Here is a 24,955-nt window from a genome sequence, read left to right as displayed (position 1 = left end):
GGACAGCAGGCAACTTTTCCATGCTTTTAGGGATTCTTCGGTGTGAGAGCGACGAAATAATCCCTCTAACTTTCTAACTCTTTGTTTATGTGAACGCAGTTCTTGGTTGTACCATGGGGAGTCGCGCTTTGGCCTAATGACCTTCTGTTTTAAAGGCGCTGCAACATCAAGAGCAGACTTCAGAGAATTCATGGTCAAGTCGACAAATTGATCACTTAAACTGGGACTAAAGCTGTTCTCAGCAGGATCACATGACATGTCACTGAATATTGGCTCTATTATTTCTTTGAATTTTGAGATAGATTTTTCAGATATTGTCCTTTTCATTATAACTTTATTTTGTGGGACTGGATGATCTTTAAGAATAAACTGAAAGGTAATTAGGAAATGATCTGACAATATAGGGGTTTGAGGGAGGACAATGAGGTCACTAATCTCTGTTCCATACGTTAGGACAAGATCCAGAGTGTTCTTGTGAGTGTGAGTCGGTTTATTTACATTCTGAGTGAAACCAATGCTGTCTAACAAGGCGCTGAAGGCATTACTGAGAGCGTCATCGCTCATGTTCACGTGGATATTAAAGTCTCCAGCTATAACTATTTTATCTCAGGCTAACACTAAGTTTGATATAAAGTCAGAAAACTCTGTTAAAAACTCTGAATAGGGACCAGGAGGTCGGTAGATAACTATGAACAAAACTCCTTTTTGGTTTTTCATATTTGGACATGTGATCGACAGCATAAGGCTTTCAAATGAGTGAAATGCATTGTTAGTTTTAGTGCTCATGAGTAGGCTTGAGTGGGAGATCACTGCCACACCACCACCTCGGCCTGTGCTCCTGGCAGTCTGAAAGTTAACATGGGTGGGTGGGGTTAACATGAGTGGGTGGGGTTAAGATGGGTGGGTGGGGTGGACTCATTTAGTCTGACGTAGTCGTCTTGTTGAAGCCACGTTTCAGTTAGAGCTAGAAGATCTATGTTATAGTCACTAATTAATTCATTAACTAAGAGCGATTTGGAGGAAATTGCTCTAATGTTTAGCTGTCCACATTTTACGTGTTTATTCATTTGTATATTTGTGTCATTTGTGATTGTTATTTTCCTTAAGTTATTTGGTCTGACGCCTGAAATATTTTTTCTGAGAAGTGACTTTTTGGCATTATTTGTACGAGGGACACGAGGGACACACACAGTCTCTATCTGTCTTGAATCTGAACACTTCACATGTAACAGAACGGGCGAGATCAATTATACACTTAGGATAGACTACGAAACGTGATAAAAAGCACGTTATGGCACCTTTTAATGTTCAAAAATCACCCCAAAAAAACTTTTTACAGACACAATTTTACTACAAAGACAATTTTTTTTAATTTAAAACCGGTACCCCTGCTAGGTTCAAACTCGTTTTCTAATGTTTTAATGCACAATGAAAGGAAGCCTGGCATAGAAAGATGTCAAACATGAAACAAGTTGTATTATAAATGCAGAATTGTTTCATTATTATATTGTCCTTGGTTCTGAACAAACCCACAAAACAAAATCAAATCAATTTATTTTTGTAAGGCCCAAAATCACAACAACAGTTGCCTCTGAGGGCCACAGGGAGAAATGAATCAACAATGTCTGTGGTGGCGATGAAGTCAGACAATGTCTATGGTGGCGAGGGACGATGTCCCAGGGTCCTCTGTCCTTAGACTCTAATAAAGAACACAAGAAATATAAAGAAAACAGTGCAACAACATCAACATTTCATTAGATCCCCGAGGAGAATCATGCATCCCCACAGTCTACAGAAAACATGAGGAGAACAACAATAGTTAAGTTAAATAAGTGCAATAAAACCATAATTGCAGCGTCCTTGACTCAAAAAAACAAATGCATTTACCTCAGAATTGATTTAAAAGACCAATGACAATGGGAACTCTTCACAACAGTTACAAAACACTGTTAACCGATGACTCATACAGTAAAAGTCCATTATGAGCGTAAACTCGGAGCAGCAGGTTGAACGCAACTGAATTAAAGCTCATGTAAGCGCTGTTTGGACGGACTGTTGTCATTATAAAGCACTTTTAATTTAAGTCACATTTTAAGTTAAAGTTCAGTTATTAGCTGCTTAATCTTTGCTTGTGCGCGGAAAAGATTGATAGTTTTCTCCACCAAGGTGTAATCCAAGATAGCGGTAAATAAATCATGTGAGATGAATATTAGTTCATGAATACTGCAGTGTCTGGTGTGCTGTCTTTATGGAATAAATGCACTATTTTGGTGTTTCAGCCAACTTATTTTCACTCAAGAGACGTCACAGTGTATTACAGCATCGAAAACGAGACCACAAATGAAACGCAGCAGTTTATCAGGCGATGTCTTCACTCAGTTAAGCATCTAGTGGCAGTTAATCGATTGAAACATTCATTTGTTCCTTCTAGGGATGTTCATGGTTAGTCTATTTGTTCTACACTGGCCACTAAGTACCTCGTGCCTGCGGGGAGGAGCTTAAACATCGCCTGCAGAGAATGCGTGGGGTCTCCCTGGATTTCTTTTGCTTTTTTAACTAACATAGATTTAAAAGTGTCCCTAACATTGCCGGGCTGTATGCCGGCGATTTTGCCACACCGTCTTTTTTGTGTGTGTTTTTTTGTTTGTCTTTTTTAGGTTTAGCATGTTAAATCACTGGGCAAACGAAAATGTCGGAAATGATTTTAATGAAGCAACCATGAAGCGTTTTCTTTTTTTTTCCAACATTTTCAGAAATAATTTATAAAACACACAAGAACACGACCAGAGATCAATATACAAAACAAAAAAACATAAGTAGCAGGGGACAAATGGTCCAAAATCAAATTGAACTGCGATGTCAAATACTGTGAAGCATTTTCATAAAAACACAATGGACATCAAAATTCTATGGTGAGCTTTACTGCAATCGACATCCACCTCAAATGTTACTTTATTGTCCATCATTATGCCCAGGTACCGTAATTTAGATAAGATAAGATAAACCTTATATATCCACACAAGGGGAAATTTACGCACAATACGGCGCACTTAAAAGCCTATTTTCTCCAAAAACGACAGTGCGCCTTATAATCCAGTGCGCCTTATATATGGATTGATTCAGGTTGTGCTTACTGACCTTGTGTGGTACACGTTTTGTTTTGCTTAATGCACCTTATAATCCATTGCGCCTTTTTATAAATGAAAAATTATCAAAAATAGACCATTCATTGACTGTGCGTCTTATAATCCAGTGTGCCTTATAGTGCGGAAAATACGGTACTTTCAACTCCACAGTCAATCAGAGCTGAGGGAAGTAGAGGTAGTAGAGGAAACACATTTCTTTAGTTTTAGACACATCACCAATCAACAAACAATAACCTGTATCTTCAACGGCGACTTTGACACATTTGTATAGAAATCAAGCGACAACGGCGAGATAATGCTACGCTACCTTGGACAGTGACAAAAGCAACATTTTTCCCACCAGTATCTCTTACCTCGACCCTGCTCATGTGTGAGTCACTCGTCGTGTGTGGTGTTGTGACAAAGCTTGCAGCTGCTGATAGGCGAGAGCGCGGTGCAGGAGGAGGATGTAGCGGGCGGGCCGCCGTCACCTCTCAGCTGCTACCTCCGGATCACAAACGCAAGTGACGCTGCTTTAGAGTGTCTTCCATTTTTGTTTGAACTTGAGTTTGATACGGCAGAGTAAAACTTAGAGGCCCTTTAACACGCTATTACATCAGAATTGTCAAAACTACGAAATGTGAAAAGAAAAAAAAAGTGACGCAAGGCAAAATCGCACATTTTCAACGTCATCTGAGCTAAGGGTTTTAAGTCTTCATAACAAATAATAGTTTGCTTTATATTGTGATCAAATCACATTAGAGCCTCACAAAAAAATAGATATGTAAAGTATCATATGAAAAAAGTATTTGTTCAGTAAAACTTTAAGGGTCTCTCATGATAGTTTCTACATTGAAATCCTATTGTCCACTTCACTTTTGCCTCCAGCTGCCTCCATTCTTTCATTCAAAAGGTGTGTAGAATGACCTTTTAGTGGCTATTTCTAACTAATCATAGACGTATAAAAAGTTAAGAGTAAAGTCTCTTCCAGACTTTAAATATAGTTTGTGTTTGAGCCAATACTCTGCATTCAATGACTTTACACATGCAGGTGATATTGGAAAGCATAACTCCAGCCCACACATCTAATTATGTGTGCACTGTTTGTGAAATCGCTTTGCTCCAGCATAGATTATTTCTGTTCTGCTGAGTATGTCACGTACTAAAGGCCATTCCTGCACAAAGCTTTTTATTCTGCCGAATTTTATGTAAACGTCTGAAAATCTAGTTGGGCGTTGTTCTGTATCTTCTCGTGCTGTATGTTGCTTTAGCTTAAAGGGAGTATATTAAGTCAAATTTACTTTCACAAGCTTTTAACCATTATTGTACTTACAGTAGTGTTTACATTATTCATTCATGGCTGAGTAATTGCTGTTTACAATGATAACTATTTCAAATAACAATTTGAATATGTTCCCAAGTAAGTTCCCCCAGTACAGATATAATGTAAAAACAGCTCTTGGAGTCAAAATTAGACTACTGTGAGCTGTATGTATCCAATTATACAGCGTTTAGTCTCCGCAAAGCAGGACGTGCGCTGTTACCATGACGGTAAATTCTGCTCTGGGCTCTGAAAGTAGTGAAAAGTGCTTATTATATCATTTATAGTGAATAAATGGGATGCCTAAAATTTGGTGTTCAATATATCCAAATTTAGATAATGATCATGTCATTTTAATATCCAGTATATCGTTTATAGTAATAAAATAAAAAGCAACCAAAAGAAAAGATTCAAAAATTAAAACAAAAAGTTAAATAATTGTATAAGATGGTATTTTTCCTGCTGACCTTAATATATTTGAAGACATGTTTTAACACCTGTTGGATTGACATCGTACATACGCCAAAATAAATGTCAATATCCCCCAGCCCTACTCTGAATGCGTTAATCAGTTAATATAAAGGACAGTTTTCTCTTGAAGTGGCCTGGGCGTAATCGCAGCCTGACCTGGGGCTGACTGACCAAGATGTGACTGCCATATCTTCCCCCACGCCCTCTAAAACTTCCAATAATCACATTGCACATTAGTTTAGCCTTGTACATGAGTGGCAACCTCTTAATTTATCAGCACAACCCCAAATATCTGCATAAAAACAACAGAAAATCCTCCTACCTACCTCTCCTCCCTAGTTTAACACCAGCATGCAGCAGGGGGCGCTGTCGGCCTCTCGTCTCCCGGCGCCGCAGCTGCATCGCTAATGCCATTTTTTTTCCCTCTCCCCCTCCCAGTGGGTCAGCGCTGCAGTGTGAATACCAAGTAGACGCAGACAGGAGCGCTTGTTAAAGAGGGAGAAGAGACGAGAGGGAGCATGTACGGACAGAAAGACAGAGGCAAGGATGGAGAGCTGAAAAGGATGCAATTAGACAGAAAATGTTTGCTATAAGGATGCGGGGGAGAGGTACAAGGGCGAGAGCGCCTGAACGAGATGGAGTAATGGAGGGAAAAGACACAGGAGAAGGAGTATGAACTAAAAGGGAGACTCCAAAACGAGAGGGGGGTAGAGAGCAAGCGAAAACGAGACGGAGAGAGGGAAGAAATGAGTGAGAATGAGCAGCAGCAGGCGAATGAAGAGTTTTACTCAGCTCTCCTTGACAGGCGCACATCACTGTTCTGTGCTCTCATTACAGCAGGTTATATATCATTCATGCCTGGCTCGTGATGCACCCACACTGCCCACTCAATCTGCCAATTTGGACAAGTTTTTTTTTTCTTTCTTTCTTTATTCCTGCTGCTATTTCGGCGCATGTTGTACAGAAAGATGATCAAACTGGGGTTGTCGTGGTTTTTGAACGAGGACAAACGCTTCTATATTTTTAGTGGTAGACTATAATCGAGCACTTTTTTGGTGGAGGGTTCGCTACCTGCTCGTCTCCATGGAGATTATGTTCAGCAGCATGGTAGTAATTCGAGGCTGAAACAAGTTAATCAAATAATCGTCTGCTGATTTAGTAATGGGATATTTGTTAATTGGTCCGGGCTGTGGTCGAAATAAAGACATTCTCGGTTGACTAAAAGGGGGTGTGGAAAAGGCTGTCTAAAGTATCGCCGTTTATCCGAATACAACGGCACAGGAGTTCATGTAGAAACAACTGTTTTAACTTAAAAGAAATGGTAAACATGTATTTAGATGTTAGCGATATACTAGTTGGATTAAACTGGTCATTCATTTGAAACATTTCAGCTCACTCACCCCATAGCTTCTCCTTTTGGCTGTTTTCCCACAGAAATTATTTGAATTTAAATGGAATAATTAGTTGACCAAGCAGTTGACTAAGACGCCATTGGCCGATCGGGCGATTAATTGACTAAAGTCCAATTCATGAGATTTCATGCTTCAGACAAACCAGTAATTACACCCAAATTAATGTAAATGTGTAAAAATGTTTTAATAATATGTTTAAATAATAAAATGTTGTCAGTAAGTATACTCAAGCAGCATCACTTTAGCTTAATTTTGGTCATATTATGTAAAAAAAGATAATCCATGGGCCTTTGCGATCTATAAAACTGATTAATTGAGAGGATAAATGCTACACTAATTACAGTTATCATATTAATTAGTTTCATCCCTAAAATGTGTCAAGGTTGCATTTATTTCAGTTATTGTCAAGAATACTTGTCCCTGTTGCATCCACCTGCCTTTCTTCAGGGAGATGAAGTGAATTGCCATTCTGTAGAACATTCCTGGCATCTCCATGGAAACGAGAAGGTGGCGGACACTCCTCCACACATATTGATTTATTGCTCCAAATAACAATTGTTTTTGTTCTAGACTTTTAAAATACCAAATAAACTTTGAAATATGATGTCTGAAGTCTTCTAGACAGAGAATATTTATGAATTAATTTTACAATTGTTGTAGTGAAGGTCTGAGTTTTGGAGTCTGTATAGTCCGGATAACAATAATGATGATCAAAATACAACTACAAATGTTCTTTATATCTGACTGGTCATGATTAGTTGATAAATCGGTCCAGCCTTAATGTAAACATTGCTTTACAAAATGAGAGATACTTCAGAAAAACTAACTCTAAAGGGTGCTTCTTCAGAGGCTGACCAATGGGAGGAGTCAGAGGGCAAAAGAACAATGACTCTAGACTGAGATATTCAACCCTTTACTTGAACAAAACATTCTATAAAACCCTCCAGAGATGAGAGGTTAAAGTGCCTATGACCGGTTGGACCACTCATTGAACTAAAATGCAGTTGAGATAAAAAAAATTATAATTTTGGTTTATAATTTCACTACCTGACATTACAATCTAAACTTTGACTGGATCGAGTGTGGCATGGAATACAATGTATTTATTGATGCATAGCTCGTCTGGATGTTTATGTTAATTAGACTCAATGATTTGTGCTAACCAGGAGGACCTGATTCAGTGCACAGACCCCGACTCTCTCCAAGTCAGCACCAAGGACATGGACAGCACTTTGAGCAAAGCCTCCCGGGCCATCAAGAAGACCTCCAAGAAGGTAATGGCACCAAACACTCAAAGCATTTCAAAACACTCCAAGGTTTATCTGGCTAAACTCTGAAAAGTTTTGAGCATTCTGAAAACACATACTTATTTCCTTAAAATATATATAAATTGGAGCCGTTTAAGAGAACCCTTTTGCCATATGGTTTGTGTGTGTTCTGAGGAAAAAATTGATATACATACATTTTTTTTATTTATTATATATTTATATGTATGTACATGCAGCTTGACGGGTATATGTATAATTTATTTTTTAAGTTTGGTTGGCACAGCTTTTATAGAAGCAGCTCTAAGCCTGGGTAACTTTTTTTTATTATATACTCGAACAGTACTTGGTTTTCAATGCCAGTAACTTACCTCGCATTATTCATGATTTAGAATAACAAACACAAATGCTGATGTTCATAAAGTCATTTGAATACTATTTATTATGTTGAGGAAAAAGTAGCTTCTGCAGCTCCTCCTCAGGGGTCTGATAAAGGCTGCTTTAGACTCAAATCACCAGAGAAGTGCTGCACAGCTACGCGACACATCTGACAGCCAATCAGAAAGCTTGTGGCCCTTGCTGTGCGTTGTACGTGCCCTGTACGTACAATTTAGGGTGCAACTGAGCTTTGGCAAATGAGCCTAATGTCCTACCGAGTAGATGAATGCAAAACAAATCATTTTAATTCCCACAAGGCACCTGGACCCTGGTAAGCTCCGCTGAAGCTCAAACGCTTCATGTCAATTTTATTTTTTTAAAACTTTTTATTACTTTGTAAACATACTTACCTTGAAGTTGCCTTAAATTGCATCAGGATTAGGCTATTCATTCACTCTTCATTTATACCACTGAAGCCACATGCCTCGGCATAATCAAAGCCTGACCATGGGCTGACTGACCGAGATGTGAAAACCACCAATAATCATATAACATATTGATTTAGCCTTGTACATTATTGGTAAAAAGTGTATTTATCGGCACAATCCAAAATATCAGCATAAAAACAGAAATTATTCACCTCTCCTCAGTTTAACACTGTACTGCCAACATGCACGGAAACTAACACGTAAGTTTATTTGTAGAGGACAATTGGTGCACAAGGCAATTCAAAGTGCTTCACACAACAGGAATTCAAATTGCATTCAAATCCCAAAACCATTCAAGACCTAAAAGAGAAGAGTACAGATAAAATCGTATGCACAGCTGTACGCACAAGTTTTTAGCTTAGATTTGAACATGACAATCATGTCAGAGTAGAAACCTGTCTCACATCTTCAGGAAGATTTTAGCTGCATAAAACTGAAATGCAGATTCTCCATGTTTAGTCCTGACTCTGGCACCAGCAGGAGGCCAGTCCATGTTTAGTCCTGACTCTGGCACCAGCAGGAGGCCGGTCCATGTTTAGTCCTGACTGGCACCAGCAGGAGGCCGGTCCATGTTTAGTCCTGACTCTGGCACCAGCAGGAGGCCAGTCCATGTTTAGTCCTGACTCTGGCACCAGCAGGAGGCCGGTCCATGTTTAGTCCTGACTCTGGCACCAGCAGGAGGCCGGTCCATGTTTAGTCCTGACTCTGGCACCAGCAGGAGGCCGGTCCATGTTTAGTCCTGACTCTGGCACCAGCAGGAGGCCGGTCCATGTTTAGTCCTGACTCTGGCACCAGCAGGAGGCCGGTCCATGTTTAGTCCTGACTCTGGCACCAGCAGGAGGCCGGTCCATGTTTAGTCCTGACTCTGGCACCAGCAGGAGGCCGGTCCATGTTTAGTCCTGACTCTGGCACCAGCAGGAGGCCGGTCCATGTTTAGTCCTGACTCTGGGCACCAGCAGGAGGCCGAGATGGTTCATATGGCTCTAACATGTCTGAGATGTACTTTGGTGCTAGGCCATGGAGAGACTTGTACATAAGCAGAGCTGCTTTAAAGTCTATTCTCTACTGCAGCTGTTTTACAGCTCGTTTGGAGAGACCAGTGAGCAGGCCGTTACAGTAGTCTAATCTACTTGAGACAAACACATGGATAAGTCTCTCTAAATCTGGTTTACACACTATACTTTTGATTTTGTCAATGTTTTTTAGATGGTAAAAAGCTGCTGATGTTTTTGATTTGGCGTGGCTGTTAAAGTCTGAGACCAAATACTGTATTTGTTTACCGGCATTGATCCCTAAGGTATGAAATGTTTTTCACCTTCGAAATGTTTTGCATAATTGTTCATGTTATCTCACTTTTATTTGAATACTCTGATTAGCCCCATTTTCTTCAAGCCAGATAATGGAGGTGTGAATGGGTGACAGGTTGCACCCTAGACATCTATTTTTGCCTTCCTGGTAACTTTCTATTGTTCTCCTCCAGCACCAGGCATAAACACTCAAAACATACCTATAGGAACTTTGGCTCTTGTTTCCCACTGTCTATACAGCACTAAGAGAAAATATAATAAGAACTTTTTCTTCATAGATTTTAAGCATTAGACAATGATGTGACCTGTTCTTCTATGTGAAGGTAAAGGTCATAATAGTATAGGTATAATAGTTGTGATTGGTAGCATCAATATCAAATGGTCGTAAAATGACAGTGTTTTTTTTAATATAAATTGGCGCATTACTCATTCTCACTGTTGTGCCTCTTTCAATTATATTTCTAACAGCACTTTGAACACTAGATTTATCTCTTAGAATTTTTTTTCTCCTTTTTTTAGAAATCTTTTAAACTGCTAATTATGTCCATCTGTGATTCATTGGTAATTTTTCCAATCGTATTACATGACTGTGTATTGTGTATTCTACATACCAGCTTAATGTTTAAGTTTTATTATATATTTGATACTGTCTTGTAGGTGACGCGGGCATTCTCCTTCACAAAGACCCCGAAGCGTGTGATCCAGAGAGCGTTCCTGGCCAACAATACTCCTGATGAGAAGGGCCAGAGGCTGAGCTGTGAGAACCGCATCGGCAGCAGCGCCACTCTCGCTGTAAGTACTCTGTTTGTGCCACCGAAAGGGGACATGAGGACAAGATCTCTCGATTACAATCAGACGGGAGACGTACAGGGGTTTCACGATACATCAAAAAGTATGTTATTGCCGTTGCAGCTTTGTAGAAATGAGAACATTCAAATACAGGGATTATAGCTAAATACTGGCAAGATATAAACTCTCAATTGCGTTTTTTAATTCGATTCATCCTCACACACTGTAATCCTTTTTAAGCCAAGCACAGCATGTTAAAAATGTAGATTATAATATTAGCATTATTATATTCAATGTAAATGAGGAAACTCTAGACATTTTCTTACTAAAAGACACATATCATGCAAAATTGACTTATTTGAGCCTTTAAGCAAGCAAGCAAGCAAAGATGTATTTGCATAATTTGTACACAGCGTAGTAGAATCATAAAAATGCATTCAAATCACTATACAAATGCGTATAATCAGTGCAACATGAAATCACAAACGCATGAATATGATCACTTTGAAATCAATTTAAAGATTATAAATACTGTTTAGTAAGTTCTCTCTCTCTCCAGGCTTCAGTAAACACTCGATTTCAAATTTCCCAGACTTGTGACGTCATAGGTAGAGCTCTAAGATCTTCTGCGCTGTTTTTGAGTTCATAAGACAAACCAAGCTAGGTCAGTTTATCTCCCCTATGCAATTCCCACTGCTGCCAATAGATGGAGTTCTAACTCGACTCCTGATTACTGATAAAGTAGTGTGCTCAATTTAGTAGACAGTAGAAACATAATGCTAAGTTCTAAAACATGAGATGCCAAAGCTAAGGTGATCAAGAGCCTGTTTGAAGGCCAATACAACTAGAGCTGGGTTTCGATTCAAATTTCAAGAATCGATTCGATTCCGATTTTTACGTTTCAAAATCTTTTTTTTCCCGATTTTCTCAGATTCCATCCGATTGTGATTTGATCTGGGGGTTAATGTTATTAAAAATGAAAAATGTATTTGAACCGTTTCCTTCACTTCATGACTGTGTAGAGAAGCAACACATTAAAACTAGTATTATATCAATATTAAACAGCAAATCTTATAAGTATTGGTAGTTACTGATTGCTGGAAGACTGATGTAAAGGTTAAGGGTCAATCTACCTTCAAGAAAGATAATTCAGGACAATAAATGGAGGACAACATCTGCAACAGTGGATTCTACTGGGACACTAACCAGTGCATTATTATTATGCTTGAAAATAATTAAGAATTCACCCAAAAGCGGTTGCTACCAAAAGCATTTTTATTTTAAAACTGCTCACACACTGCCAGTACTGAAACTGGAAGTATAAAATGTAAACGTTGAGCATTTTTCAATAAAAAAATAAATAAATTGAAATCGATCTTTGAGCGTATGAATTGATAATCGGTCATTAATATGCGAATCGATTAAAAATCTTATTTTTTTTTTTTTTTTTTTCAACCCAGCTCTAAATACAACATATCAAACATAGTTATATAAACGACTGCTGTAATATCTGAAACATTCCTAACGTTCCTGTGCCTTAAAAAAAATACTAATTTATCAGTTGTGTTTAGTTAAACTCCACTTTCCATGATGTTTCGTGATTTTACTGAGGGAAAAAAACAATGCTCTAGAAATGCATAAATCATAGTGCACTTTGACATCAAGCCAGTAGTTAACAATTAATCAATGCATCTCTAGTTACATTACTCTACTGTAGTTGTGGCGTGTCTCCTGTGTGCGCACTCATTTAGCTTTTTCCTACTAAAAATGCAAATCACATTCCCCTGTCATAAATCACATGTCCTGGATAAGCTGTGTGTGTGTCGTGTGTGTGTGTGTGTCGTGTGGTGTGTGTGTTTCGTGTGTGTGTTTCGTGTCTGTCCTGTGCTCCAGATGTCTCGCTCTACCTCCACGTTCAGTCTGAGCGACTCTTCTAAGGGCAGTGCAGTGGTGCAGCGCTCCAACTCCCTGGACCACCCCCCGCTCCGAGCCCGCGTGTCCGCCTGTCCGCGCATGCCGTGCAGCCCCCACCCCAGCCACGCTCCCCGCAGTCCCCGGCCCGACAAAACCCCCCTCAGTCCTGGCTTCTACCCCCGAAACATGCCCCACAACAACTCCACGTCCTTCCTTCACGCCCCGCTCTCCCCGTCCGGGCCCGTTTCCACGTCCACTCCTTCTGCCAGAATCTCCACCCAGGTCCACCAAGCCAATCCAGCCCCGGCTAAACCGGCCAAGTACCCCTCATGGCATGTGCCCTCAGTAGGTTTCAAGGGCGCCAACGATGCTACTGGCGCCCAGGCTAGTTCTGGCGAGATGTTCCGGGAGGTGTCTGTGGACCAGCGCAGGTCTGTGCTCCCCAGTCCTCGTAAGGAGACGCTTCTCTAGACCGGCCCTGGACCCTGATGTGAGCAAAGTCTTTAGTCTGTCCACTAAACTGGTGCACTGCTGTCAATCACATTAATCCCACTAGTTTTCTTTGTTTCGATCAACTCAATAAAGGCTGAGAATCGAACCGCTTTTGTCATGTTAATACGAGTTACCCTCATTGGCAGAGCTGGTCAGAGTGAGAGCTCCAGTTATTATTAAAAAAAAAGAGTTTTTAGTTTTTACTAGTTTGTTAGAAAGTGTTAGAAAACCTAAAACATTAGGGTTTTGGTATAGTAAGATCAGATCACACTAGTAGGGCTGCAACCATTAATTGACTTCATAACTAGTCACCTATAAAATGTAATTGCAATTGTCTTTTTATAATCGTTATGTTTAAAAACAAACAAAAATACCTTTTTTATGAGTCTCTATAGTTCAATACTGTGGCTTTATTTCATTAAAATGTCAAAGGATAAACAATTTCTGATTTTCAGTCTCCATATTTCAACCTTCATTGCACTATGTATTTTAAAAGTCTCATTTTACAATAGGATTATTTTAGAGGTCGACTAGTTTCTGAGTTGCAGCCCTACACACTGGGTATGTTTTATTTACCCTTCCTTAGTCTTACTCAGACCAGCTCTCCAGACAGGGACCACTAATCATGTTCAAATGGGGTGTGACAATACAAATCTGAATTTATAGTTGTTGTATAGTAAACTATAGTTGTTATTCCCCTGCATCTCTGGTCACATAGTCAAATTTATATTCAAGCCACTCAAAGCACTTTGGGTGAAATGAGGGGGCTTGAAAATCTATTGTTACACCCCTACTTCCTAATATATTAATCAAAACGACCATTAATAATCAAATGCACAATAATTTAGACGTAATGTAATTGGGACCTCATATTCGCTGGAGTTGATCTGAAATGGTTTGATTGGTTATTATAATGTGGGTGTTTTGGTGGTGGCTGGACACTTGGTGGTGATTTAAACTGACACTGGAGTTTGACTGGTGGAAATGGGGATAATGGAGTTGATATCAAATCTGAATCCATTATTGAAGTGCATTCCCTCACTTTATGAAATGCTGCTATTTGACAAAACCTATGATCCATTTGATCTTCAAATGACTCAAAAAATATGATTGTATTAAAACAATATTCTTGATAAAGGACAACATACAAATAGAACAGAATCCAAAAAGTTATTTTTCATCTTAACCATCAGTAAATACTTAATGAAGTGAAAATATTTTTGCTTAATTTGTACGTTTCATTTGCCTTGTCCTGTTATACACAATTGTGCCAACAGAGAGCGTCCAAGTGCCCATTTACAAATTTGACAGTGGGAGTGGGGGAAAAACAGTTTGCTCTACTACAGAAATACTTTATTTCTCTATTAAAGATTAAACAAATCTGAGTGATACTGCCTTATTAATGGTCTAATCAGTTTATAGAGTTCATATATATCATTTTTATTTTCTTCAAAGCACTGCGCTAACTCAGTCAGTTACCACAAAGGGCTCTACTAATGGTTAGAAAAAATATTGAAAGCGTGCATCCCTAATTAATACGTATTTTCCTTTAGTAATTGATCATTCCAGACCTTTTAGAATACAAAAATGGTGTATGGTACTATTGTGTTAAGATAGGTGCGTGTATGACTAACGACTAAGTCCGAGAGGGAATGACCTATCAAGCTAAACGCGGAGGCTTGGCTGTGTTTTGGAGAGCTGCTCCGAGCGTTTGGGCTGGTTTACACTCTCACAGCCCGGTCAAATGAAAATGTCAATGTATTCACACAGTAGCGGCAGAATCCTGACGCGCTAATGAGAGGTGGCAGGTCGACTCGAGCTTCACAGAACGGAGCATGATGACCTGACACCTCAGCCGTTTAACCACAGCTCGTCAGGTCCACAACCGGGCAATGAAACCACAGCTTTGGGACAGCTTTATTTTTCTTTCACAAGATCACTTTAGCGGCTCAGTTATGACACAGTGATCACAATGCTTTTTTATGAAACTTTTCCCCACGAGTTATTGTACGTTTTTGCAATAACTCTTGTACAGATACATTTTAAAAGCAGCTCTTAAAGTCCAATTGAGACACCTGCAGCTTATATGTGTTTAATTCCCCGGAAACCAAGAAAGTGCACAGTTGGCATGCTAGTTGTTAGCTCTGCCGTGACAGTCATACTCCGCTCTGATCTCCGAGAGTATTGAATACGATTGTCGGAATATGTGAGAATGTGAGGAATACCTTTGGACCAGTTGAGGGGACTAGTTTTTTTTTTTTTTATAAATGAATACATTTGACTAGATTTGTACAGCATGTACAAACATGTTATGGATGCTTTAGGTCCTAAAGTTTAGCATCCTAAAGTTCAGGACATACAATGCTAAAGTGGCTGAGCTTCCATGCACACCAAAAATGTGTTGGAATTTGCTGAAATAGTTGGATGATCAAAGCCGTGTAAACCAGGGGTCCCCAACCACCGGGCCGGGGACCGGTACCGGTCCGCAACGCGTTTGCTACCAGGCCGCACAAAAACTGGAAATAATCTATCGGTGACAGCATCTTCTCCGACGTAACTTTGGCCTGTCCCTCATGACATGCTAATAAGCTTGTCTGTGGATATATAATGAAAAGCATTATAGGAAATTTGCCAATGAAATCCATTAAATATAATGGCAAGTATATTATATCTATGCTCTTGTCCTGCGTGAGAACATTTCTGATACGTGCATTATACATGATACGTCATCGTGGATGCGCCACATCAAACACGCTGCCCAAAATTAGACCCACAAGCCAGCGAAAATGAGTAAAAAACAAAAAGTCTTTGGAGAGCATTTTTGCATTTTTGCAGGGGAGAAGGCCAAGTGAGGAGCAGGCGAGGAGCCAGCGGGGATTTTGGAGGACACGTCACCTGGGCCAGCATTCTGCAACTGCTACGCAATCACCTGTTTTTACTTTTACAAGAGTTTGAGCGCTACTTCCCGTGCGCAAAAGATCCGCGAACTGCGTCAATGGATCCACGACCCATTAAATTAAACCGGGCAAATCGAGCATGTGCAACAAGAGGATCAGCTGTTGGAGATTGAATGCAACAACTCTGCAGACATTCTGGATGAAAATCAAGCCATAATACCCTGACATCGCCACAAGAGCACTAAAAACCTTACTACCATTTCCAACATCATATCCGTGTGAAGCGGGCTTTTCTGCAGTTACGGCAACAGGACAAAACTAGAAACACACTGCGGGTGTCATTGTCTCCCATCACGTTAAGATGGGACCATCTCATTGTACAGAAACACATGCAGGGCCCCCACTGAGCGGTGTGATGAGTCGTAATTTCTATGCACTTATTTTTGCCATATTTATGTGATGAGCTTCCATCAGTCAGAAGAACAGTGAGGACACATGTAACTGTACGTGATGTTACTCCAATTCAGATCTTTTGGTATGGTACACTTATTAATGTACAAACGCGTCTTTTGAGAACATTTCGCCTTCCGAGCTGAATCGAATCGAAGCCTAAGCCCCGCCCACTTCCGCTCAAGTTAACCTGACCGCCACATAACCTGGCACACCGGTCCGTGAAAATAAAATCTACATTATTCCGGTCCGTGGTGCAAAAAAGGTTGGGGACCCATGGTGTAAACAACAAAATCTCATGAATCTGATTTCTTTGCTATATTGATATGACCTGTTCTAATGTCTTTATTAAAATCAGAAAAGACAAAATTAACTATTGAAAGTTTTATTCTTACTTTCAAATACCATAGTTGCTCCAAAATGTTCCTGGATGAATTTATAGCCGCCAATAACTGCTAACATGCTAATTATTGCTCGAGTTACCTGGTTTTCCTGTCCATGTAAAAACAAAGACTGAGCATAGACTCACTCACGATGCAGTATACAGCACTGCATCCTCGCACATCAAAAAACGAACTTTTGTTTATTCCTTTTGGCGTATGACGGCAGAACGCTCATGTCATGTCTGGTCTAAATGCCAATTTCGGCTGTGCCCTCCGGAGAAGAAAATGACTAACAAGCCGCCTACACACCATTACGTGCGCGGGTAAAAAGCATGTACACTGTGACAAGCCATAACCCAACTGTGTATCAGCCAACGACTCTGACATGATTGGCCCGCACGCGCTAGTGCTGGTCCCGGCCGAGAGGGATTTCTGTGGAGTTTGAGATGCTGATGGAAAAATTATGTAATCACTGTTTTGCATTTGCAACAGAAAGTAAAAGCAATATGCAAATGTGAGGCATTAGCATGAGGTGTGAGCCACTTGTGCAGCCAGCCTCGTCTCCAGCTCAGTTTGCCGCCGTGTACCGCTATTTAAACGCAGACTTTTACAGTAGTAGCAAAGGTTTCTAAGGTGGTTGTCTGTACTAGGTGTTGCGCTTAAACTTTTACTTGGGTAACGGTATCGGCAAACAATTCTTTACTGAGTGGTTCTTTTTTGGTGCCAGTATCTTGTAAATTGATGGAAGCTTTTAATCGCATAACTATGACTATCGTTTACCTGCCAGGGGGGCTCCAGATGGAAATTAGCCTATGGTGTTTGCTATTGTTTACATTTGTTCAAAAGTTAATTGATATTCAACATTCCTCTTTTCCTTAAATAAGTAAATTATGTCTGTTCAGTTATTCGAAACAAAGACAGTTCCTGCTGTCTTACCTGCACAACCTTCACCGTTATGATTGGCTCTGCAGCTGCCAATCACGCTCAGCCTAGTTAGTTTTCAACTCTGCCCTCCTCCACTCCATTCAGCAGTTCAGCTCGCACAATCCTCCACCACAGCACCACCTAAGTTCCAAGGGAAGAATTCCATCAAGTGTGTCATTCTTTTTCACACTTGATCTTGTGTTGATGATGAGAGAGTGACCACTGCACAAAGCCTTCTCCAGCTCGTCCCAAACACTCACTGGAGTTCAGATCTGTAGTACATTAGTTTCTGCTTCTCCACAGATGTTTTCTCTGCTCGATGCCAGTGATTTGACCCTTCTCAAACACACGGACATCTTTCCCATGACCATGGGATTTGTCTTTCCACATGGTGGTTTCAGAAATGAGAAGCCGCTCACTGCATCAGTCTGGTTTAAATACCGTGTTGCAGCTGAAAGATCATCACCTGCAGCAGTTCTCCAGTAGGAGGAGAGGACCTGCTGTGTTTAGTTGAGTTAGCGTCTGTGGACTGTCTAACGTGCATTAAGATTGAATTTTTGTTTTCCCCTTCCATGCCACTTTAGATTAAAGTCAGGCAGCACTGCACACCTAGTGCTTTATGATTTAATACACATTTACCTGGCCTTTTAAAGAGCATTATTTATGGTGAAAATGTTATTATATTTTGATATAGTTTTGTCTGCATATCTTTTGCAGTCACAGGCTTCACACTGGATTTTAACCACATTTACTCGGGCAATACTCTCACACCGCTGAGTGAATGGATGTGGATATGACTAAAACAACACACATACTTTGAGACACAAGGCCCCCCACTGCAGGCTTGATGTGTTTTTGAGTGGATCGTGGTTCTCTGGAGACAGTTTTTCAGATACCATTTACTGGTGAGATAATACCCGGAGCTTTACTTGGACACATGTTGGCCTATATGTTTTGACTCCCTTCCCACCCTTTCTCAATGGTGGTCTGCAAAACTGTTTACTTACTGCAATTGTGGGAAGAGATAAACCCTGAAACTGCCAACAACTCTGAGAAACTCCCTCTCAGACCCTGGTCAAAACGACACCATGGCCATAGTTGTTACGTAAATAGCATGATTAAAATCAGTGAGGGGTCATTACAAAACTATAGCTTCTTTAAATCACTTTTGACTACTTTTTACAATCTCTGTTACTTTGGGGCACTCTAATCTTGGATGTCTGCGGGATTACATTGGCAGATTGTACAGTGCAGTCTGCATGTGTTGGACTGCAGACTTGTACAGTGTGTAGTTAGCATACATCTGTCACAGCCTGTTAACCGCGGCGTCTCCTTAGGTTTTGATATAGGGCTGTGGCAGGAACAGAGCGGCTGTCACGGCGCAGTGATCAGACCCTCTTTATCTCTTCCAATAAAACCACATCTGGGTAAAGTTTTGTGTGGGCAAGCATTAAATCAGTCTTAATGCGTTACGTCTCCATTGGACCTACGCCGGCAAGACAAATAGACGGATTTTATTACATTTACAGAAATATTTCAAGACGGAACCATTATTTTTGTTGCCGGAGGGTTTGCTTATTGGCCATTATGTTGTTCTTTTTTTTGGGGGGGGGTTGACGGAAGAAACCCACCCAGACATATGGACATGCAGTCTTAAAGGAGACATCCTGTATTATGCGCAACCGACTTTAAATATGACTTATGAGTTGCAGTAGGGTTCACTCATCATACTCGTGCTCACAGTGGTAATTTCAATGATTCATGATTGTTTGTGTAATCCTGTATTGTCTTTCATTCAAGGCTTGAGTGCGGAAAAAAGAAAATCACCTACCCCCTATCTCTGTCCACTTCAAATTCTGACTTCGCTAAAGACGAGTAAATAAAAATGCTCGGTATGGTGAAATGTCACTATATGAAGAGGGAGTAAATGGGCCCTTTGCTATTATTAGCTGTTTTGTGTCAATATGTCGGTATCAATAAACGAAATGTTGTGTGCGAACCGGGCTGGGCACTGAAACTCTGTCAGGGAAGCACTGGTTCCAGAAAAACGACGTTAGTTTAGCGCCAACTTTCAGTGCCTTTGCTTTAAAACGAGTGCGTCAATGAGTCTGTAATTACACAGCTCAGGCGTTACAGAGCCCTACACAAACGACACTAACTCAAACAAGGCGCAGTGCATCTTGCCAGTAATCTGAAAAGATATAGAAACGGCGTGTCCAGAGTTGCAGCTGTATCACCCGAATGACACACAACACACTGGGCCCCGAAGTCTCGCTCTATGTATTTTATAATACATTAAGATAAGATAAGATATTCCTTTATTGTCCCACATGGGGAAATTTCATTGGTGCAACGCAGGTAGATCCAGAGGTAGATACAGAAGAACAGATCACTTATAGGAAGTCTGAAAAACACTTTCAGTAGAAGATCTCCTATAAATAAATAAAAACTCCCATAGACAAATAAATAAATAAATACCATTGCATGTGATCCCGACAGTAATTGCACATGAATATGTGTCACGACAGCACATAGATTGCACATGAATTTCACAGTAATTGCACATACGACAGAATTGCACATCAGTATTAGGTTAGGTCAGTATTGCGACGGGATAACGTGACGATCTCCGGGTAAGACGACTGTTCTCCGCAGTTTCATGAGTTCCTCCTTTGTGGAAACGCGGTACGGCGCCGGCCGGGGGGCGGGGCCGGGGGGCGGGGCCGGAGCCGGGGGACTCAGAGCCAAGACACATCGCAACGACACGACGAAAACACTCAATCCAGCCGAATAAAGTCAAAACAAGTTAATTTAAAGCGATTCCAGTGCGTGTCCCGATCGTTCGTGAAGTTCCTATTATTAGCTGTTCAAATTAGAACTTAGCATAGCACAGGATTTTGAAGCTTGAAAAAAAAGTAAAAATATTGTATTAAAAAAACATTGGTACTAGGGGAAAAAAACAGTATTGGAAGCGAAAGGGAGTTTTTTTTTTTTTTTTAAGTACTTGTATTTCTTTTTTCAAATAAACCTGCTCCCCTTGTGTGGCTGGCAGAGGAGGACCATCTCCGTTAACTTGCTGCACTGTTTGGCTTGGTCCTCAACGCTAACAACCTTAGTCTTTGTGTAGTTAAAATGAATCTGAGCAGATCGACTGACCTTTCGCCCTCGCCGCCAAACTCTGAGCAGGAGACTAGCGCTAGCACGGCCCCAGTGTGAGCACAGGCCGGAACAGGGGGGCTGGCGGGGCTGCTGCTGTGTTCACCGCTCACTGTGTCTATTGTAATGTCCGTTCCAATATGCAGATTGGTTTTATTTACACCGTGGACTCGCATGTGATTTCATCCTGCTCTGTCAGCGAAATGCATTTCATTGACATAACATGGATGCGCTTTTGCTCACCTCTGTCTAAAAAGTTAGTTACCAATAGGTTGGAAATGGAGATCAGTTCAATGCTTTCTGGAAATGATCTGTTCACAATGACTTCAAAATGTGGTGGTATAATTCAGTCACTTAACATACGTTTGTGAATCTAATCCCGAAGAGCTTGAGTATTTTCATTTTTAGAGATTTCTTTCAACAACTGTGACTTGCCCGTAGAATGGCATAGGTCTCGGTTGCCCGTGGTTATGTGGATGCTACCACCGCAGCGGCGTGAGCTCTATTCCAGGCTGTGATCATTTGCTGTCCTTAGACTGTCCTGTCAGAATAGCCTTAAAAAAGAAAAAAAAAACTAGTTCATTTCAGTGGTTTTCACTCACTTGCCTAATTCTTTATGAGTGTCGTAATTATTCACAGAAATTAGTTTATTATTGCTTTTCACTACTTTCAGAGGCGAGTTTTGGCGTCAAGGCGAAGCTAAGAAACAACTACCATGCTAACGGAACACGTCCTGTGCCCCCCCGAAGAACGCTCTAGATGCAGACATCACACCGCGGTCTCAATTTGACTCTATATTCTGCTTTTACAATAGATCTGTGCTGGGGCAAACCAGATTTAACTTTATTAAATGAAAAAGAAAATCAAGTACAGCCCCTTTTGAATTCTAGCTAAAAACAGATGTGTGTAGAATAAGCCAAGGTTAGAAAAGTTATAAATAAAATACAACTGGACAAAAGGGCTAGTTGGATTAAACCTTTGGAGACCAACATTTGACTGTCTCTTTTATTATTGTGAAGCCTTGGTCACTAATGTTATAACTGGTTAGATTTGTATATAGCACTTAATTGAAAACGATACATTTAAAGTAGGAAATGGTTCACTGATAAAATTGCAGGGATTCTTGAGATAAATTCTTTGTGCTTTGGGGCAGATCATTATTTAGATATTTGAAAGGTTAAAAGCCCCTCTGAATATGTCAAATGTGCAGTATATATGTATATGTAAAATATCTTTATACTTCACTTGTACTAGACCTGTCAAAGGGAACTATAAATTATACAAATAGCCAGTCAATAATAAGAGTTTGAATCCCTGTTGTACTACTTACTCTAATCATATTAACCTTTGCATTTTAAAATAACATTCTGTGTGGGAACCTCGAATCTCTTCTGCTCCCTTTTCTCTTTCATTTGGAAAAAAGAACACATTTTCACGCTTTGAAGTGTGATCCTTCTTTCTTGTCGTCCTAGGCTCGCCACCATTCCCCGTCCATGGTCCATCTACCTTCAATGTTTGAGAGGAAGTACCACACGTTCAGTCGATCGAGCACGCACTTGATCTGAACCGCTCAAACGTATCCAAAATGCAGCAGGAGGACTACAGAAAAATACTTACTCGAGCACAGAGGAGCAACGCACTGACATATCGGGATATATTGGAGACATGACGAAGCTTAAACCCATCGTGTGCCTTTCAAGGACTTTGGTACAGGTGGGACTATGCGGCTGGAATGGTACGGCGCAAAAAAACGTGTAAATAATACTAATTATTCGTGAAGATGAAGGATGTTTGTTAATCACACTAACTCTTGGTGGTAGGATTTGACGGCTAGGGACTGTTCCAGAAAGATCGCCCGCTCTAACTCTTATTCGCAAGTGTGAATTACTTAAAGGGGACATATTATTCAAAATCAACCTTTTTACACGTTTTTTTTTACCTTGATACAACAGTGTTTCTTTAGTTTTATTTAGATTGATTCATCCAACCTCGTGTAATCCTGTATTGTCCTGCTACTGAGGCTCAAGTGCTGGGAAAATGTCCGTTTTCACCTATCCCCGCCCACTTTCAGATACTAACTTGCATTTATTGCGTTTTTTTCAAGGAATTCAACCTCCAGGTCAGACACGTAATGCCATTTTTCAGCAATAAAACCAAATGAGTGAAAAACGGCAGCTTGTTACGGTGAAATGTCATGATAAAGAGGCGGGGCTTCTCGATAAAAAGCAGTTTTTAAGATCAGTATTAAGTTTAGGATGAACAAAATGTGAAATTGTGATCTGTATATGTTTTTAGTCTATTACAAAGTACTAAAAAGCATAATATGTCTCGTTTTAAGATTGGTTTTAAAAAGTAAATGATCATTTTTGGTCTTTTGCTATAGGAACCTACTTCTGAGTGGTGTTTTAGGAACTAGTCCCTAGTTCTGGTTGAAATGGCCGTCGTCGCCTTCACCAGAGACCGATGGGGCTAAAGTCGCACTCGTTTTTATGTAGCCTGGTGAGAGAGCGCCATATACTATAACTGACATTTATACTTGATTTAATGTAGGATTAGGCTTTATATATATGTATATATTCATAATATGTTTATTGTGATTAACCCACTGTCTTTAAAGTAGTGCCCAGCTTTTATAAAGCTCATATTTACAGTGACAGTCCAAGTATCTTTATGGCAGAGGTGAATAGTTTGACTGTGGCTTTGGTCTGGAGAGCGCACAGGCCACTCGTTTGACTTTTTAATAAAATTCTGGAATAAAAATGTGAATACAAGGTCAAAGTGTGCACATTCTGTACTATAACTTTTCTGGTAGTGGCTCTGCTAAATGCTGGTCTCTATGATACATCAGTACTTTGTAGTATTCAGGAGTATGGTGTTTAACTTTGTTTCCATGGACACGAGTATGTTATGGAACAAGTTACTGGTTAGATCAATAAAAATAACTGAAAAATAACTAGATAAGTTAAATTCCATTCTGTGGAACATTCAAGCAAATGTATAGAGAAGTTCTAGTGCACCTTTTAATATTTCACATAAACATACAATTATTACAGTGAAATACATTCTATTACATTACAATCAATAACTTAATGACTTAACTTTTTATGGGCTTAAAAAAACTGTTAATGCTTCTGTTTAATGCACACGTTTCCCCACCCACTCCTCCTATTGGTCAGTGTCCGTCATGGTCTCGGTGAGTGACGGGCAGGTTTAGCCAATCACTGAAGCACAAACGCCCAGAAGAAGCAGACACTTGTAGTTAGTTTTTAAAGACGATGTAAAGCTGGTGAAACCGAAAATACTTAGTTTATTGCTACATTAAACTTCTAAGTGACATTTAGCTCAAAATGTTGTTAGAAATTTTAATCAAAAAGAGGATTACATGTGCTACCGTAACCCTCACCAAACAATTAAAGAACACATTTGTTGAGTTTAAATCGTCAACTAATTCTAAATGTACAATTGCCAGTTTTGTATTCTGCTTTAAACATATCTTGAATTAATAAAATGTGCCCTTTTTGGACTAAAGCCAAACTTAAACCTTCCTGTCGGCAATAAAATCTAAAGCTCGTCTCCTTAACATGATTTAATTTGGTTAAAGCTGGTTTCTCTCATCTCTTCCACTTCAGACTTTTGTTCTGTCTTTTAAAAGGGATCCTCCAATTCTCTTGCATTTTTCTTTTTGTTATTTATCTGTATGTACTTTTATGTGTGCCGTCTTCTCTTTGACATGTTTTTATGTTATTAAATGCACTTGAAACGTATGATTTTTTTTTTAACGTCTTTTATCACAAGAAATGTCGGTTGTAGATGAAACGACTCGTCTGAAAATAAAACCTTTTGTTTCCACTTTTCAAAGCGTTTTTGTCACGTTTATTGCCGTCGCAGTCAAACGGAGGCGTAATGAATCCTGACCTGTTTTAAAAGTTACAAGGTCGTCGATTACGTTTGGAAAGAAGAATTGTGTGGAGCATAATACCATGGTAACTGTTGCTGCTGTGACTTTTCGTGTGGAAAATGTTGATAGTCTATACTTTCTCTTAAATGAAATGATCCAAAAATCTATTACCGTACTTCCCAGACTCGCACCTTTTTTCATAGTTTTTTTTCCGGGATGCGACTTATACTCCAGAGCGGCTTATGTGATTATTAACACAGTATTACATCTTTTTTTTTTATTTTA

At 39.9% G+C, this 24,955-nt stretch overlaps 1 protein-coding gene across 4 annotated transcripts in view; it reads left to right on the top strand.

The window, feature by feature from the left end:
* The window catches only part of ect2 (epithelial cell transforming 2), an 82,553-nt gene extending 59,914 nt beyond the window's left edge, over positions 1 to 22,639 (top strand). For 2 of the 4 annotated variants that reach the window (XM_072438949.1, XM_072438948.1), the window contains 4 exons: positions 7,496 to 7,603; positions 10,425 to 10,559; positions 12,450 to 12,960; positions 22,245 to 22,348. In XM_072438949.1, the coding sequence (XP_072295050.1) occupies positions 7,496 to 7,603; positions 10,425 to 10,559; positions 12,450 to 12,941 (735 nt within the window). In that variant the 3' untranslated portion in view covers positions 12,942 to 12,960; positions 22,245 to 22,348. Of the gene's footprint in view, positions 1 to 7,495; positions 7,604 to 10,424; positions 10,560 to 12,449; positions 12,961 to 22,244 lie in introns of all 4 variants that reach the window. The other 2 variants (XM_072438952.1, XM_072438951.1) reach the window with 2 other exon arrangements.
* Positions 22,640 to 24,955: the final 2,316 nt, after the last annotated feature.

The sequence above is a fragment of the Eucyclogobius newberryi genome, unplaced genomic scaffold (genome assembly GCF_026437365.1).
Source record: "Eucyclogobius newberryi isolate DKJ021-1_F unplaced genomic scaffold, fEucNew1.0.hap1 SCAF_9, whole genome shotgun sequence".
In the NCBI taxonomy this organism is placed as follows: Eukaryota; Metazoa; Chordata; class Actinopteri; order Gobiiformes; family Gobiidae; genus Eucyclogobius; species Eucyclogobius newberryi.
Note: the sequence above shows the minus strand (reverse complement) of the source record. Positions and strands in the feature narration are given on the sequence as shown.